Source organism: Staurois parvus, unplaced genomic scaffold (assembly GCF_062004578.1).
Source record: "Staurois parvus isolate SC_StPar_1 unplaced genomic scaffold, SC_StPar_1.0 ptg000287l, whole genome shotgun sequence".
Taxonomy (NCBI): Eukaryota; Metazoa; Chordata; class Amphibia; order Anura; family Ranidae; genus Staurois; species Staurois parvus.
Window position 1 is genome coordinate 10,787,970 of NW_028318083.1, and position 19,465 is coordinate 10,807,434.

At 38.4% G+C, this 19,465-nt stretch overlaps 1 protein-coding gene across 4 annotated transcripts in view; it reads left to right on the forward strand.

The window, feature by feature from the left end:
* Positions 1-19,465, forward strand: part of RIPOR2 (RHO family interacting cell polarization regulator 2) — a 213,311-nt gene that overhangs the window by 138,837 nt on the left and 55,009 nt on the right. For 3 of the 4 annotated variants that reach the window (XM_089682232.1, XM_089682234.1, XM_089682233.1), the window contains exons 12-15: positions 3,649-3,778; positions 6,410-6,556; positions 8,681-9,370; positions 16,489-16,679. In XM_089682232.1, coding sequence (XP_089538358.1) covers positions 3,649-3,778; positions 6,410-6,556; positions 8,681-9,370; positions 16,489-16,679 — 1,158 coding nt within the window. The remainder of the gene's footprint in view (positions 1-3,648; positions 3,779-6,409; positions 6,557-8,680; positions 9,371-16,488; positions 16,680-19,465) is intronic. The other variant, XM_089682235.1, reaches the window with a different exon arrangement.

Consider the following 19,465-nt stretch of genomic DNA (forward strand, 5'->3'; position numbering starts at 1 on the left):
TGAAAAATTCAGAAAAGAATCTGCAAATATATTTAAAAATCCACCTTACAAAATGTTGAAGAAATTGAGCATTTATGAGCGGTTAACGCAGGTTTAACCAATTTAAAAGGGCTTTTCTTCTGAGCTCCTCTGAGGATCGGCTTCTGTATTTAGGATCATAATCAGATTGCAAGACCCAATTTTTTTTAATTTTTATGGCAAAGTCCTGACGGGCTTCAGAGTTATCCAAGTGAACATTGCAATTTGTTGGTTCATTCGTGATAATGAGCTGTAAAGGTCGTAAACCAGTAAACCAGCCCTTCCTTGCACCATGCTTTATGATTAGGATGAGGTTCTCTTTTGGTGTTAAGGAGAGATCTTTTGGGTACTTCGTGCTGCACTCCTGTGACCCATTTTCAGCTGATGTCACTCAGCCAGTCCAGGCTGGGGAAATATCCCAACTTTAAAGTCAGGATCCACCCCAGAGTCTTGAGCGGCACCTGGTTCAGCCTCTTAGTGAAGCACTGAGAGCCTGAGCCAGCTGTTCCTTCCCCCTCCACGGCCCAGGGCTCCAGTGAGCGCTGGGGGGCAGAGCAGACAGCGGTGACTGATGGTCACCGCTCTCTGCTCAGAGCGGAGAGAACTCATCGGTCATGTGATCAGTGAGTTCTCACACTTAGAGCTGACTGGAGACAGATGCAGCATCAGACTGATACTGAATCCACCTAGGCAAGTATAAATAAGGGGGGAAAAAGCTCTACTTCTCTTTTAAGTAGTATGTTTTTTCCAACCATAAGGCTGCACACCTACCTGCCCGCTTATGGGAAATAGTTTCCATAGTAGTTCTATGGAACTTATAGGTAGCCTGTATCGAATTAGGGAGATAAATTCAGCTCTATTAACCACTTGTGGACTGCCTCATGTATTTTTACTGCGGCAGGGTGGCCGCTCTGCGCTAGATCATGTACGTGATCCAGCATTAACAGGTAGGGAGCACGTGCACCCGCCACCCCCATTCGTGCGGTCATTTGGTACAGCACAAATCGATCAGCAGGTCTCGGCCAATGGTTTATGGCCAGGACCTGCTGATCGGCTTAGCGAATGTGTGCTTACTACACAGAGCAACGATGTGGCTGTTTTGTTTTTTTGTTTGTTTTTTTTTTCTCCCTGCAAAGCAGGAAGAAAAAGCAGTCCTCTCTTGGTAAGGGCAGTACATATTACACATTGTTAGGCACAGCTAACCCTTTGATTGCCCCTCTTAGGTTAAAAGCTCCAAGGAGCAGGGCCCTCCTAACCCTCTTGTATTGAACTATTTAGTTGCTGTATTGTCTCCATTTTATATTGTAAAGCGCTGAGCAAACTGTTGGCGCTATATAACTTCTTTATAATAATAATAAATGTTAACCCCTTCCCAGCCACTGTCATAAGTACAGTGACCATGTATGGTATTATCACTGTATTAATGTCACTGATGATGTCAGTGAGTCATTTCCCACCTAGTGTCAGATCGCCCGTCGCACTGTCACAGTCCAACTAAAAGTAGCTGATCACCACTATTACTAGTATAAAAAAAAAAAAAATTCCAGAATGTGTGTGTGTGTATATGTATGTATGTATGTATGTATGTATGTATGTATGTATGTATGTATATATATATATATATATATATACACACACACACACACACCATAGTTTATAGACAAATCAATACACAACGACTGGGATTTTTTTTCTTAACATGTAGCAGATAACATTTTGGCCTAAATTTTATTTTTAAAAAATGTTTCATTTTTTCTGCTGGATATGTTTTTTGTTTTTTTTTCAGAAAGTAAAATTTTTTTTATTTTTTATTTTTTTTTTAGCTTGTAGTCTTTTTTTCATTTATATGATCAAAAAATAGCACCAAGAGAGAGCTATATTTGTGTGGGAAAAAATTCTATACATTTAATTTTGGGTACAGTGATGCATGACCATGCAATTGCCAGATAAAGTAGTGCAGTGCCATATAGCAAAATTGCCCTGGTCATGTAAGGGGTGAAACCTTTCAGAAAAGTGCTCTGAAATGCAAAGACATCCCAAAATGTATGTGAACTGAAACAGTTTTCTGCATAGGATTAGGCGAAAAGGCCTTCCAACCACTGTTAAAGCTACAAAAAGTGTTGGAGATTTTGCCTGTTGAGGAGGTTCTACTAATATAAATATAGGAGTTCTTTCCTTTTTATGGGGCAATTTATCATTGCCTCATTTGCAGTCTGTACCAGGCCCGCAGGTTTGGGCCCAGTATGGCATCATGTTATGCCTGGAGGATGTCTTCATCCCTATCGAGATGAAACGTCAATTTCAGCTTCCTCTCTGGATGTACTTCATGTACCTACTGCTTAGACATGCTATTCATGCACAGTTTCCATAACCCGTTACCCAAACTTCTCATGGCCCGAAATATAGATAGAACCCTATCGTCCATGTATTTTAGACTTACTTGTAAAGATACTTCTAGCACAAGACAAACTTATGAAGCTGGCAGAGAGATATACAAATACTAACTGATGAAGATGTTAGATGTCTCCAACAATATATCCCTTTTTATGATTTTGGCTAAAGATTTGTCCAATTAAAATTTCTTCATGGGGTATATTACATGCCCCAGAGACTGTCAGCCATCTACCGTACCAATAATGATACCTGCCCTAAGTGTAGTCGAGAGGTAGGGAATTTTATACATATGGTTTGGTCCTGTTCACTTCTCCAAACTTTTTGGTGGGCAGTGGTTGCTGACATTAATGTGATTAACAGAGTCACAATGCAGTGGATCCCCTGATACTACTACTTGGTGTAACTGATAATTTGCCCACTAACACCCACACTAAATTGTTTGTTTATTTTTTTTTATGTTGCATACTATGCAAGGAAAACTATTTTGTCTAAGTGGAAGTTGCCAGAACCCCCAACAGTCTATGCATGGAGATTCATGATTGACACCCAACCCATGTACAAATTGACCTATATGGAATGTAAATGCCCCAAGAAGTTTGATTAAAATACCGTCATCTTGGGTGGAAGCTGGGAACCTCACTCTGACTGGAGATCACCTCTCTTTTTTTGACTCTTTCCTTCTGACTCCTGTTACCCCTTCAGAGTTTATAGCTGTAGGTCTCGCCTTGCCTTTGCACCCCACTCTTGTGTTTTCCATCTTTGCTCCCATCTTCCCTCCCTTCCCTCCTGCTCTATTCCCTATCCCTGTCCAAGACCCCCTCCTTTCTTTTCTCTTTCCCCTTCCCCCATTGTCCTCCTTTTTTCTTTTTTTTTCCTCTGGGAGGTTGGAATAAAAAGATGATGGCTAATACCCCTGGACATTTAGCCTTAGGCTGAAATATGTTCTTTGCAATCTCTGCATGATCTGCATTTGACTGTATGCTGTGTACAATCTTTGTATCATTCTAGTCTGCTCTGATTTGTGATTGAACCTGTTTGTATTTCCACTGTAGTTCACATGTACATCAGCATAATGTCTCAAGAAATATTCCTTCTGTTTAACAAAAATAAAATTAGGATTAGTTGTATTCTATCAGTGAGTTTGATTGGTAATGCTAATTGAATAATAGAAGAAAACATGGAAAGGTAAAACATTTGAACTCCAGGGAAAACTTTTTTTTTTTTTTTTTCTTCCAGTCCATTCGATACAGAAGACCTGACACCGTCTACAGGAAATGTAAACAAAGCATCTGCTATCCAGCGAAGAGTCTCCATATACAGCCAGGGCACACCAGAGACCCCTACATTTAAAGACCATTCCTTCTTTGTAAGTTACGTCATTATCAAAAACTCTAGAGTTCTTGTTTGTATCTATGAAAGTTCCGTTCTGTTTACTGTATTAGAAGTCCAGTCTATGGCTTGCCATGTGCTTGGCAATTTGTTAGTGACCAAAATTTCCATTAAATTTTTTGGCAAAATTGCAAAGCAGAGAGATCTGATCGAAACTGCAATAGTCAAGATTGCTTTCTATGAAATGGCCGTAGTTTCTTTACATTCTTAATTCAATCTTCTGGTGGACCATTTTAAAGCAGTCTGATTATTGCCTGGACTTCACAATTGACCAAATTCTTGTAGGTTGAACCTAAGGGTGATAAATTGCCTAGTTCCTTGCGGTTATATGCAATCACATGTGCTATTCCCAGTGGATAACAAGTGTTTGAAATAGACTGGAATTTGCCATGTTTAGACATCCTAATGCTGGTAATATGGCAATTTTCAAGCAATTTCAACCCGCTTTTGGTTGGAAAAGCAAGCAAATGGATCAAAGCAACCTACTGCCAACAGTTCTAGCTGTTGGAAGTAGGTTGTCTTGATCCGCTTGGTCATTTGTGTGATTTCAAAGAGGGTTGAAAGTGTTTTACTTGTCTGAAAACTACCACATATATGGCCAGCATTTGTGTGCTACCGAACTGTAGCAGCTACAATGTGCAATGGGATGTTGCTAAAAACTTTAGCTTGCACTGCAGCAAATGTATTGTATTAAAAGAGGCCTTGTCGTAAAATGTAAGGTCCACTTATTAGGTCTGGGCCCCCTCCCCTTGTTAAAATAATTTCACAATAATAATTAAATGTAAAGAAAAACAAATTAAAGATTTTGTGGAATGCCGAGCAATCCAAATCTCCCAAAAGAATTGTGTGTGTGTATATGTGTGTGTGTGTATGTATATATATGTGTGTGTGTGTGTGTGTGTGTATATATATGTGTGTGTGTGTATATATATGTGTGTGTGTGTGTGTGTATATATATATATGTGTGTGTGTGTATGTATGTATGTATGTGTGTGTGTGTGTGTGTGTGTATGTATATATATATATATATATATATATATATATGTGTGTGTGTGTATATATATATATATATATGTGTGTATATATATATATGTATATATATATACACAGCGCTCTACAATGACATAAGACTGATAAAGCAATAGATAAGAACATAAAACAATAAAATGCGCTAAAATGGGCGCTAAGATGGAAATATAAATAGCTTCTAGGTATGACGCATAAGGTGCAGTAGTGGCAACCTGCGTAAAAATGTGGATAAATCCAAAAAGTGCACAGTCATATAAAATGATGGTGATAATAAACGCGCTGTGCAGCAGTATTAGTGCTAGTCGCGTCTAGGTATGACGTGTATGGTGCGTGAGTGACAACAAATGTCCAGTATATCAAGTAGGTGACACTCCGTGCTTTAAATGGGTGTAGAAATTAGAATATATTGCACTTGCAATTTAAAGCGCGGTTCAGTAACATAGACCACTCCTGGTCATCATCATCCTGGGGGTAACCTCGGGGATCATCTGGCATATGTTAGCACATCAGCTGATCATCCACTGCTACTCTCCGGATTTCCAGGATAACTCCGCGCCAAGTGTGTATGTACCCAAAGTGTGTACTACCGGAATCCACCTTAATAGCTCATGAACAAATGAGCCAGAAAGAGAAGTGCTAGATAGCGCAGTATGTTTATTTAAGTGGTTAATGATATTCACAGAAAGCACTCGCATCTGGTAAAAAGGAATGCAGATCAGTAAAAGATGGAGATTGACCTTTTATGCCAGCTGCTTATATTACTGTCTGTACTAGCGCTCATCTACCTACCTGTATCCTTTTTTATATGTATGTGTGTGTATACTTTTTTTTTTTTTTCTTTACAAGTACATGAGAAGTAATACAGGGGGGCTAGTGAGCAGACCTTACATTTTACTGCAAAGTCCACTTTAAGCATGTTATGTTACCCACTGGGCTGACCTCCTTTGCTGTAGTGTTTCTTTTTTAAGCTAGAGACCAATAAAAGCTAAACCTCTGAATAGAATTTTGCTAAAGAACTCAGAAGGGCACAGGATAATCAAAATGTTCTGCTTCAAGTTGGTAGAGGCAATGCAAGACATTGAGCCAAATGGTTTGCTACCTTCTCTTAGATGTAACCTAGACTATTAGGACATCAGTTTCTATCTATCACCAACATTTGAATACTTGGTGTACTCCTTTAAAATCATGGAAAAGCCACACACTGATGAGGTCATCAATTGTCACCAGTGCCCATAGAGGATTAAGCCCACTGGGTGAAACATGTCAGACCGGTGGACCATGTGCTGAAGCTTGTTGGCTGATGAAAGATTTGCCTATGAAGACACTGTCACTGTGTGGTTTTTCTTTTTGATTATACTGAGCAGTGATTAACTCCAAGCCAGCACTTGATTCCAGCATCTGAGGGGATCGCTTGAAGGGTTCTAGAGGTGCAGTTTTCCTTGATTCTACCAATGGTTTAAGAAAAAATTGAGGATTTTTGATATGTAGATTTGCCATACTTTATTTTGGAAAAGCTGTTATAGAAACATAGTTACATTGTTTGTTTACTAACGTTCCATTTGCTTTCAACCCACTGAAGAAATGGCTGAACCCACCACAAGACAGGCTGCGAATGTCAATTATGGATGCGCTGCAGGAGACTTTCTTTGACAAGCTCCGACGCAGTCGCTCTTTTAGTGACCTGCCCTCTCTCAGGCTGAGGCCTAGATCAGGCAGAGAGCGCTATGTGAGTTACAATCAGGCAGATCTTTGTGTTCTTCTCTGAGTTTTGGTTGACTTTCCATGCATGCATTTCATCCTTTACTCATTTTACTGGTAATGTCATGCTTTATGGATGCTAGTTTTTTGTTTTGTTTTTTTTTATCAATAAGGCCAAAAATGTCTTGGTATATCCTTGAGCAGATGGTCAAGATTAATTTATCAAAGATTCATTTATCAAAGTGTTTGAAATAACAATTGCTTCCCCATAAAAACAAACTAAATTTAAGACTGAAGTGAAGAATGATAGTTGGAGCCTGAACACATGAATCTGATTGGATTCCAATGTGTTTTTTTTTTTTCCATAAACAAGAGTTATTATATAGGCAAGGACAAAATCAGACTCATGACCCTGCAGGACTGTTTCATTATTTTAGGGTATCAGAGGTAGTTTTAACGCCGTAATTAATTTTCGCTTTCGCATTTAGCCTACTTTATTTTTAAATAATCAACTGTTGTAAGCATGTAAACGCTTTATTAGAATTACCTTCTACCAAAAAGAATATGGTCACATTTTTCTTTTTGTCACTGGGTGCATGATGCTCAAATTACACCGCTAACCAGGATAAGGATATTTAAAAAAAAAAAAAAAAAAAAAGTTATTTAACTCCTGTTCAATGATATTTGGAAAGGACAGCCATCTGGCTAAAATAAAGATTCCTATTTGGATTTCTTCCAGTGTAGCTTGTTATTCCTTAATGGTGATATACATTGATAATACCAGCTATTGAAGCATCCAACCTGGAAAAATTTCATCAATTCTAAGTGTTTGATATCGAAATTGGGCATTGGTTTGACACGTTTATTATATTCTCTACTTTCAGACTCCATCTAGGACACCCTTTGGGGTTCCTTGACTTTTGAGGGCTTGCTAACCAAAACCAGTGGGACTTGACAAATCCATTTTGGGTTCAGTATTATTGAACTCAAATAGCAAAAGATCTTATTCCTGCACTTAAACAAAATTACTGCTTTCTGTTTTCCAGCTAGGAAATTTACCCTTTCCTTTTGTCCTGGGGACCAGGGTTTCTGGAAAAGAAAATAACAAATTCAAACATTTTTGAGTTGGGGGCTAGGTGACAGGTTAGATTTGACTAAAATGAACCAGTGCCCGTACTATGCACACTAAAGAATTTACCGATTTTAAACGAGCACAATCTTATGACTTCTGATGTCTATAGAGACTGTGCCAACAATCAAGTTCACAGCAAAAGTTCTGAAGTCTTCATATTTTTTCCTATTAATTCCAATTGCACCAGAATCCTTTTCAGCCTGAAATTTTTGGGAACAAATTACATGCAGCAAAAAATAGCAAGGATAACTTGTTTTAAAGCCCTTTTTATTAATTTTCTATATATAGGCAGGCACAGGTGTACTTTAAGCTTAAGTATAGGGTTAATGGTACATTTAAGTGTTAAGATAAATTATATCAAGAGGTGAAACCTGAGGACATTGCATGCTTACAGTGAAATTTACATTTTATTTTTGGTGTCAAAAGTTCTATGTTTAATGCACTGCACTGGGCTGCTAGCACCTGCACAACTTTAAAGCAAGATAGCTGATGGATCACTGTCATGTCTCCCAATGTCCTGTTTGTCAAAAATGGTATTATTGTTTCAAAGGTATTTAAATGCTGTCATGTTCCTCTTAAGTGTGATTTCTGCTGATACAGTGTTATCACAGTAAATAGCTTTGACTATTTTTTTCTTTCATATCCCATTTCTGTGTTCAAATTTGAATGTTTTCTGTGTTGAAAAGTTTACTGTTTCCAGATTTTTTGATCCACTCTATTTTGGCTCAGTAGCTTAAATGTATTTGTAAAATGAATTGATATTAACATTTTTTTAACTATATCCTTCGTTGAGGTACCTGATAACTTAATTTTGAGCAATTTAAAACATTTGTCTTTCTATGGTTTAGAGTATTTTATAATTTCTGGAACTAGTAAAAATATGTATACATAAATTCATAGTAGTTCTGTTGCAATTTTTATTTTAAGAATAATAACTTCTATGTTTAATTATGGCTGTGGTTATGCAACACAAAATGATTGAGACCTTATTTATTTTAACTGTATATTTTTGGTTTCCAGTCAAATTTGCAGGATGACGTCTTTGATAGTGGAGTAGAATCTATTGAAAAGAGGGCACTCTCTTTAAGTTTTGACGACTTGCCCAATGGCGATATTACTCCACCTAGATCTACTCCCTCTTCCTCGTTGGGTTACTCCAATCCAGAAATCACAGTAACCCCACCAGAACATAACCTCCATGAACCGTCATCAGAGGGACCTGTGAAGGACAATTTAAGTGCCAGGTCTTCTGCAGACTCAAGTGGTCAATCTCAAGACTCTCAGTCCCATGCAGAGAATATTACTGAAAGTGAGGAAACCTTAGGAGATAAATTTGAATTCTCTGCTTGCCAAAGCCCTCCTCTCAAAGTAGACAATAGTATATTTATTGATTCAAATGTTTCTGTGTCAATTTTGCAAGATTCTGATGAGTCTTCTGAGCTTAAGCCTGTGGAGTTGGACACTTGTGAAGGGAATATTACTAAACAGCTGGTAAAAAGGCTTACATCAACTGAAATACCTGCCGTCCCAGAGAGACTCCAGGCTGAATGCTCCACGTGTTGTGAATCTGAAGCCAATAGATCCTTTTTGGATGGAAGTTTGGAGGAATCTTTTCAGGGACTGCTCCTGACTCTTGAACCTTGTAAGGACCAGTCTGAGGAGTACCAAGAGTTGTACCAGGAAATTACACACCTAGAAGATGTTTTAAAAGTAAGTGAATGCAAAGCATCACTCTGTCTTTAATTTTTCTTTGGGTGCACATTGATATGAAAGAATGAGGGTGTATTTGGATGATGTGTGAAAGTGTTGCCTATTCATAATGCAGTTAAAGCACCCAACCTGGTTACCTACAAAGCCAAAGTATTTATATTATGCTGTGGACATTGTCATTGCTTTTAGCAATTTTTCTGTAGCCTTGTTGGCTTTTGAAACATTTAGTATAGTTTTAAATGTGAAAGCAAACCTAACGTCTAAACAGAAACTTTGTGCACTCTTGTACTGTAAGTGGTACTGGATCACAGGCAACATGCAATAGATTGAACTGCCATGGTGAAGGTAACTATTAAAGAAATGGATTCCCCAGACCATCTGATAACAAGAAATGGAAGAAATTGTCAGTTGGTTTAACTGTTTATTAGTGTGTATCAAGAAATATCAGCTTTGAGGGGACTTGACCCTTTAAAGGGGGAGAAGCCTAATGACATCAACCTCCTAAGATGCATCTGGACCACATAGACATCTTGTGATAAGAAGGTGGAGATCCAGTTCTTTTATAGTCATCTCCACAAAGTAGGATTTTTTAACAATCTATTGAATTTTGCAGCAGTGCCACTCTTGTGAACGATATTTTGTTTCATTTTTAGGGTTTGATTTGGTTTTAGAGACTCTAAGTAGCCTGTGTGTACACAAACAAGACTATAGACTATGAAGCTAGTGGGATAGCTGAGTTACTATGGATAATTACATAAAGTCATTGTACCAACACCAAAATACCAAAAATTAATCTCTCCACATTTGTTGTTTTTGATGAAACACATCATTTAGCACATTCACTAAATTTACTTAGGGAAGAGGAGTTAGTTTTTAGATAATTTGAAGCATTTTTATTTATAATTTCACAGAAATATGCCTTTTTCTAAATGTGCAGAATTTAAACACTTTTTATCCCATCAAATGTCACAAAGCATGATTTTCTTGTCAAAGTGTTATATGTACAACATGGCCTACACCTTTATTTAATGTGACAATTTTTGTTTATTTCATCAGGTTGATGTTTTATATGTTTCACTCCAATAAAAATGTTTTTATGCATGTCCCCTTCCTTGTTTCAATCATTTTTAAAACTTTCTGCATGCCTATTTTATTTTGTGTTTTGTGGGGTATTTAATCGGTGGCTGCATTAACCTATGCTCTTGTAAAAATATACTAACATTCACAACATATGTTTCTAATGACATTTGTTATTACAGTACTGAATCACTAACAAGGCTGTTTTGGATATTAAGGTGAACCTGTGTTTTGCATACAAGGTGGAACAACAAGTTTGGTTATTTGTTGCCACAAGTTGCTGCATATACTCCTCTGCTTTTTACTTCAACACCACTCTGTTCACAAACGAGAGAGAAGTTTAAAGAGCGCTGTGTAAACTTCATGTAGATCAGAACTTACACAGGACTAAGGACTCTAATCCTGCCCCACATGATAATACTTTGTCCTGGCCATTGGCTACTCAGGAATAAGTGCTGCATCGTGAGTGGAAGGGACGAGGGTCTCATGTTTACTCCATATCTAGAAGTACTAGTTTGCTCCAGCAGGCAAATAGAAGATGAGTATAAGCAGCGCAGCAGTGTGAAAATGCAATCAATTAGCAAACTTCTCCCTAACTGGTCTAAACTATTTAAAGATATTATCTGGTTGCTATGGGTTACTGCATGTTATTCCTGCTTTGTTATACTCTGTTAATTGAGCTTTGTTTTTAGTTTTTTGTCTTTTTCTGCATTATTAGTTAGAACTTCTGCTACCTATTGCTTACATATAGAATGGCCATTGTTATTCCAGTAAAACCTTTTTTTTTTATCTACAGAATGATTATTAGAAAATAAAAAGGGGATGCTGTACATAATAAAGACACTTTAGCAAATGGAATCATGTGATGGTTCCAATTCATGTCTGTAGGCTTCGCATTTAATAATTTGTACAATCATGGCCAAAAATATTGGCACCCCTGCATTTATGTCAGATAATGCACCACTTTGTTCATAAAATTGTTGCAATTACAAATGTTTAGGCATTCTCATGTTTATTTCTTTTTTTTGTATTGGAAATACAAATGGACTGGACAAAATGATTGGCATCTTCTCAAAATTGTAAGAAATAATTGCATTCCAAGATTGTTATACCCCTGTAATTTGTAATTAAGCTCACCTGTATCAGGTAACAGGTCTCTGTTGTGTGTGTCTCTGTGTGCCACATGGAGCATGGAGAAGAGAAAGAGCAGCAAAGAATTGTCTTGAGGACTTGAGAACAAAAATTGTGGAAAAGTATGGTCAAACTCAAGGTTACAAAACCATCTCCAGATCTCTTAATGCTCCTGTGTCCACTGTGCAACATTGTAAAGAAGTTTACAGCCCATGGCCCTGTAGCAAATATCCCTGGACGTGGGTGAAAGAGAAAAATTGATCAGCTAGCAATGAAGGATTGTTCGAATGGTGGATATCAACTTCACAAATTCAAGTTGACCTTCAGGCACAGGGTCCAACTGTATCGGCTTGCACTATACATCACTATCTGAATGAAAAGGAACTCTATGGTAGGAAACCCTGGAGGACCCCACTGCTGAGAGACATAAAAAAAAGCCAGATTAGAGTTTGCCAAAATGTAGATGAGGAAGCCAAAATCCTTTTGGGAGAAAATGCCATGACTAAACAAAATTTACAGTTTTTTGGTAAAGTTCATCATTCTACTGCTTTCAGAAAAAGAAATGAGGCCTTTAAAGAAGTACAGTCCATACAGTCAAACATGGTGGAGGTTCACTGATGTTTTAAGGTTGCTTTGCTGCTTCAGGCACTGGCTTTCTTGACTGTGTGCATAGCATTATGAAATCTGAAGACTACCAAAGAATTCTAGGGTGCAATGTAGGGCCCACTGTCAAAAAGTTTGGTCTCTATCAGGGGTCATGGGTCTCACACCAGGACAATGACCCAAAGCACATATCAAAAAACACCCAGAAATGGTTTAAGACAAAATGCTGGAGAGTACTGAACTGGCCAGCAATGAGTCCAGATCTCAGTCCCATAGAGCACCTGTAGAGAGATCTCAAAACAACAGTTGAGGGAAAAGGAACTCTTCCAATCCGAGAGACCTGGAGCAGTTGGTGAAAGAAGAGTGGTCCACAATGCCAGTTGAGAGGTGTAAGAAACTCATTGATGGTTACAGGAAGTGAATGATTTATTATTTTTTACAAGGGGTGTGCTACCAAATATTAAATTGAGGGTGAAAATAATTTTGTCCAGTACATTTTTGGAGTTTTGTGTGGATTGTGTCAGATTTTGCTTTGTGTTTCTCCACTTTTTTTTGTGTCACTGCAATACAAACAAAAGAAATAAACATGAGAATGCCCAAACATTTTGTAATTGCAACAATTTTCTTGGGGTGAAGTGGTGCATTATCTCACAGAAATGCAGGGGTGCTGATATTTTTGGCCATGACTGTAGGTCTCTGTAGACCTCACATTTAGTTGTTTCCAATGAGAACCAGGGAGATATGTCTGGAGTGTTTAATACTGGTGGTGTTTCCACACCAGGGTTTTGCTCTGTAGGCAAGTAGAGGCCAATCCTGTGTAGTCCCTTGGCCAACTAACGTAACCTCAGAGGGGTTTCAGAGTAGGGTAAAAATGGAGGTAGCAATAGATGGTATATACAGAGATTAGGAGAGTGTTTGGGGTGGGGGGGTGAGTATGTCGGAGAGGGGGTGATGGAAGTGGTGTGAAGAATTTTGTTTGCAGCTCTAAATTCAATCGGTCTGCGAGCCAGGTTCCCATCTCCCACCCGGGTCAGCAGATCTCCACAAACTTGGCCTTAGCCCTGAAGAATGCATTTTTATTTAAGTTCTGTATTACACAATGGAAACAATCTTTATGGTTTAGAAAATGCTATTGACTTTCATTAAAGAAATCAACATTTTCACTACAAGACTGCAAAAGAGGTAACATTTGGTAGATATGGATGCTTGTACTTTGTTATACAAAAAAAAGCAGAATATGAGGTCCATGAGCATATAGATAATTTTTAGCATTCACTTTGTATTTGATGTTTAAACCTAAACTACAATGGCACGTCTGCTTTGAATTTTAATTTGCTGTGACACAGGCCTCAGCATTTCCAAGGAAAACCTTACTCCTAAAAGTGATTGTAAACCTTTATTTTTATTAATCAAAATAGGAGGTTTACACTTACCTGATCTGTGCAATGGTATTACACAGAGCGGTCCCTAACCTCTTCTTCTGGGGTCCCCCACTGGTGCTGGCCAGTCCTCCTCTTCTGTGTGTGTTCCTACAGCAAGAAACGTGCAGATAATGCATTAAGCTTAAAACCCTATAGAATTTAAAACCACTTTAACATGTTTTCATTCTTTTTCTACGTTTTTCAGAATGTTCCCAGTGCTATTACTGCATGGTTTAATCATGTGAACATCATCATCTTATTTTTGTTTTTTTGTTACATATGGCCATATTCAAACGAGTTCTCATTCTTAAACGTTCATTCTTCTGTGTTGTAGCCCATAGTAAACAATCGAAGTTCACTCAGATAAAGTAAGACCAGTGCAAGATGTACTCTGTTTGCTATGGGTTACTGCATATAAAGGGAAACTGTAATGATCAATATTTCTTTTCTTGCTCAATATTTTTTTTGAGAAGAGAGTCTTTTACATGGTCAGAAATGCAAATTACATACAGATTTGCAAATGTGTTGTTGCTGAACATTGTATTCTTATTCCTGAAGTGATTATCCACTTTAGAACAGCCCTCCCGCATTGTACTGCGGATGGGAAGCTCCTACAGGCATAGCGACGTACGTGTTACCGCCTTCTGGGTTCACGTGTGCCCCTGCACTCCCGCCAACTCCTGTGATTTAGACACAGCGGGTTTGTGTCAGCAGGTCCCGGTCAATGATTCATTGCCAGGACCTGCTGATCAACTGTGTCCAATCACAGCCCAGAGCCTTGTGTTGACAAACACAGGGTTCTGTACAGAGGGAATTATCTCCTTGTTTCTTCTCCCTGCACAGCACATAATACACACATTAACACTTGTTAGGCACACACTTAACCCCTTGATTACCCTGAGCTGTTAGCCCCTTCCCAGCCAGTGCCATTGGTACTGTGACAGTGTATAGTATTTTCACTGATCACTGTAGTAGTGTCACTGGTGGTGATAGTCAGTTCCCACCCAGTGTCAGTTAGTCTGCCACACGATCACAGTCCCACTGTAAGTCGCAGGTGACCTTCATTACTTGTATAAAAAAAAAACACAAATTCCAGTACATACAGTATACCATAGTTTTTAGACGCTTTAACTTTAACACAAACTAATCAATATTTTGTATTGGATATGTTCTTTTAGCCGAAAGTAAAACTTTTTTTTTTCCAAAATATTTTGGTCTTTTTTCATTTATATTATTGAAAAAAAAAACAGTGGTGATCAAATACCACCAAACGAAAGCTCTATTTGTGTGGAAAAGATGATATATAAATTTCATTTAATTTATTTTATTTATTTATTGAAATATATTGCCATATATTTGAAATGCTACAATTTTGGCCATATTCAATATATTTGGGAAGAATATTTTTAAAATATATTTCAAATATATTTTTATTCCATGTAGGGGAGAACTCCACAATCAGTGGTCATGTGATTGCTGAGTCCTCCCCCCCCCCCGGCGGAGGACAGATGCTGCATCCACCTAGGTAAGTATAGATGGGGGGAAAAATACTTCTCTTTTTAATTTGTGCACATGCTGGTTTGCTATGTGGACTTGCTCTGAAGCACAATGTGACAATGCATTGCAGGGATTTCTTGTAAGTTGTCATTTTACATGCTGCAGCACATTGCAATGTCTGTTAGTGGATCAGAACGAAGTTTGCAAAAATGTTACACTTCCTTTTTTTTTTTTTTCTTTTTTTTTTCAGCTTGCAACTGAACTGAAGCCATAAGACATAAGGCAAAGTTCTTGCATTTATTGGAGAGGTTTGCAAGCTCCATCAGGTCTGACAAGACAGCTGCAGAGGGGAAGAATGATAATAAAGGTCAAGAAGGGGAACCTGTCAGAGATAGCAGATGAAACACCGAAATAAAGAAAATAGTATAAACTGGTGTTTTATTCTGGGTCCCTTTTTAATGAAAATCTTGTCAAAGCACATGGCACTTTAAGCTGCAGAGAGTGCAGAGGCTTTCAGCTCTCCCAACTCATTCTTACTCCTCTGGCATGGGTTGTCTATGAAGGAAGGACCTCTCCTATTTAGGTTCCATTTAATAATTAAGGCTGAAACATTCCAGAATGTCTCCACATAATTTAAAAACTTTTTCAAAAGAATGCTCTTATACAGCTTGAGACTTTAAGTATTAAATTATACTTGGTCTTTGACTTCAGTCTCTGATCTGGACCAAGCATGTACAGCAAGTCAAAGCAAAGCCAAAACTCCTAATCTGCATATGTCTTTGCCTTCGAAAGTATTGATGCCATTAAATCATCTTGCATCCTGGGAAATAACATTTAACTAGAAATGGTGGTGTCCATGTTCTATCAACACATTTCTCTTAAGTCATAGTACACTCCACCAGCCATTCTCATGCGTACGTTTTACAAGAGGGATCATAAAATACTTTTTTTTTTTTTTTTTTTTTTTTTTTTTTCCCCCCCATTACCTCCAGCAGTTGGATTTGCAGACAGGTTCCCAAACGATATCTCTGCCAAAACCAGAATCTTCCTTTTGACAGGGGCCATATGATATCAATGATTGGCTTCCAAAAGGAGTTCAGCTTCGTAGTTCGCTACTAATTTTCCTTTCCGTTCGTTTATTACTGCAAGATAGCAGAAAAAGCTGGTGAGTGGCACAATGTCTATAGGTTTGCTGTAATGAACACTGATTGAGATAGACAGATATATTTATATTACGAGTTCTGGTTTAGCCATTGTAGAAAGCAACCCAAAATATTAGGAGATCCAGAATCCCAATTATCAGGTATGTCTTATTGCAATGTGTTCCTCTCTCATATTTTGTATGTGACAAGTATGTCTGGTCTTCATTGGTCCCTTCTGCCTTTGCAGTGCAAGCCATCTGTAAACCGAAGCAGGTCTTCCAGTATAAGTCTAACTGTTGAGAGTGCTTTAGAAAGCTTTGATTTCCTGAACACCTCTGACTTTGATGAGGATGACGTTGATGAGGATGTTGGTGGGATGGTTTGTAACGGTGGAGGCGCAGATTCCATTTTTTCAGAGGCTGAGATGGAAAAGCAAAGGTATGTGTTCCAATGTTCTTTTCAATGGTTTAGGCAACACCAACATTTTCTTTGATTTACTTCAGGTACTTAGTTAGGTCCATATATATTTAGACACAGACACAATTTTATTTTTTTCAGGTATTTACCAAAACAGGGCGGCACGGGTGCGCAAAATCACGTGCGCATATATACGTGATTTTGCATTTCCGGGTAGGGGGCGCTTGCCCCTACCTGCGCTGCCATTTGCAGCCGCGGCTGCCAATCACCGGATGCCGGTGATTACTCAGCGGCGCCCGGTTATTTTCGACAATCTCCAATGGGGAGGAGAACTGTTTTATTCACTAACAGTTCTCCTATTTGTCAGCTCAGGCACACTGCTTTGGATGGCTGTGCACAGTACAGCCATCCAAAGCAGTGTGCTTACAGTGAAGCATACTGACACAGCCCCCTAGTAAAACACTCCCAGCACAGTTAACCCTTTGATCGCCCCTCATGTTAACCCCTTCCTGCCCAGTGCCATTAGTACAGTGTTGGTGCTTTTTTTTAGCACTAATCACTGTATCGGTATCACTGGGGATGTCAGTTACACCAAGTCAGTTCCCCCCAGTGTCAGAATGCCCGCTGCAGAATGCCTGCACAGCAGAGAGATGCAAAACAGCACGTCTCCCTAGTAAAACACAGCACACAGTTAACCCTTTGTTTACCCCAGATGTTAACCCCTTTCCTGCCCAGTGTGTGTGTGTTTTTTTTTTTTTTTTTATTAGAACTGATCACTCTATTAGTGTTACTGGGGATGTCAGTGGCAGTTAGTCAGTTCCCACCCAGTGTCAGAATGCCTGCCACAGTCCCGCTAGAAGTTGCTGTTCGCAACCATTACTAGTATAAAAAAATAAATAAACTCCAGTGTATATACCGCCATTTTGTAGACGCTATAACTTTCACGTAAACCAATTAATTTACACATATTGGGATTTTTTTTTTCTAGCAGACATGTAGCAGAATACATTTGGGCCTAAATTATGAAGACATTTGATTTTTGAAAATTTTTTTTTATTGGAGATGTTTTATAGCAAAAAGTCAAAAATAGTTTGTGTTTTTTTTTTTTTCAAAATTGTCGGTCTTTTTCTGTTTTCTGTAGCGCAAAAAATAAAAAAACACAGAGGTGATCAAATACCACCACAAGAAAGCTCTATTTGTGGGGAAAAAATTACACAAATTTCATTTATGTACGGAGTTGCATGACCATGCAATTGTCGGTTAAATTAATGCAGCGCTGTATTGCAAAAAATTACCTGGTCAGGAAGGGGGGTAAATCCTCTGGAAGGCAAGTGGCTAGGTGGATACAGCATCAGTCCTTCACCAGATATTAGGCTGAGAAGTGAGTGATCAGACAATGCTGATTGCTCAGTTCTCCCTGCTGCTCAAAGTAGAGACCAGTGACTGTCACCACTGTCTGCTCTAACACCCTCCTCCGTGCTCACTGGAGCACTGGGCTGTGGAGGGGGAGGGAGCGGCTGGCTCGCTCAGAGACTGAGCCAAGTTCCCGTCCAGACATATTGGTGGATCCCAACTTTAAAGTCAAGATCTTTCCCCAGACTGGATTGGACTGACTTTAGTCTGCTGTTGTTTCAAAATGGGTCACAGAAGTGCAGATCCAAAGGAGAAGTACAGTGGCGCGATCTGTTACCTGCTGTCTCGGACACAGCAGAAGACAGATTGTTTTACTGGGCCGGCCCTGGTGCCATGTGATCACTGTATCCAATCACAGTAATCACATGTCAGCTGTATAAAATTGCATTCATTCTGTACCATGTGATCAATGTGACCACAATAGTACACAGAGGGACAATCACCGCGCACCTGTACCATGTGATAGCTCTGGTCAGTCACAGCTATCACAATTGTACACAATGGCACATGGATGGATGCCATTAACAAAAAAATGATTGCTTAGGACAGTGAGCATCACTGTAATAAGCAATTATAATGTAAAAAATAAATCCTGATCACCTCCCTAGAGAAGTACAGTGTCTCTGTAATGACACTGTACAGCTCTGGGCACAGAATGTAAAAAAAAAAAGTTTTTAAAAAGGGGTATAAAAGTTTACAAAATTTTAAAAAAAAAGTAAATTTTTGGGCGCCGATATGTTAAAATATATATATATATATATATATATATATATATATATATATATATTATAATGTATTTAATTTTCCAAAAGATTACAACTTCAAAATGTCAGTATGCCTCTTACTAATACGTTGGACTGCCTACTTTCCAAAAAGGGATCGTTTGGGGGTATTTGTACTGTCCTGACATTTTAGGACCTCAAGGAATAAGATAGGTAGTCACACATCAGTATTGAACAATTTTCAAATATTTTGTATACCTCACACAGTGTAAATAATACACACGGTTTTGAGTATTTTTACCAAAGAAATGTAGCAGAATACATGTTGGCCTAAATTTATGAAGAAAGAGAAATTATTTGCAAATTTTATAACACAGAAAAATGTGGGGGGTTTTTTCTAACTTTTTTGAACTGGTATTTTTTTGTTTATATAACAAAAAAAAATAAAAAACACTGGTGATCAAATACCACCAGATGAAAGCTCTATCGGTCTTAAAAAAAAAAAAATGATCTAAATGTAATCTGAATGCCAATTACTTAGTCATGCAACGCTGTACTCAAAGTGTGGCAGCGCTGAAAGCTGAAAATTGGTCTGAACTGGAGGGGGGGGTGAAGCTGTCAGGTAGAAGTGGCTAAAGAAGTTCACCTTTTGCAAAGAAAAATAACAAATGC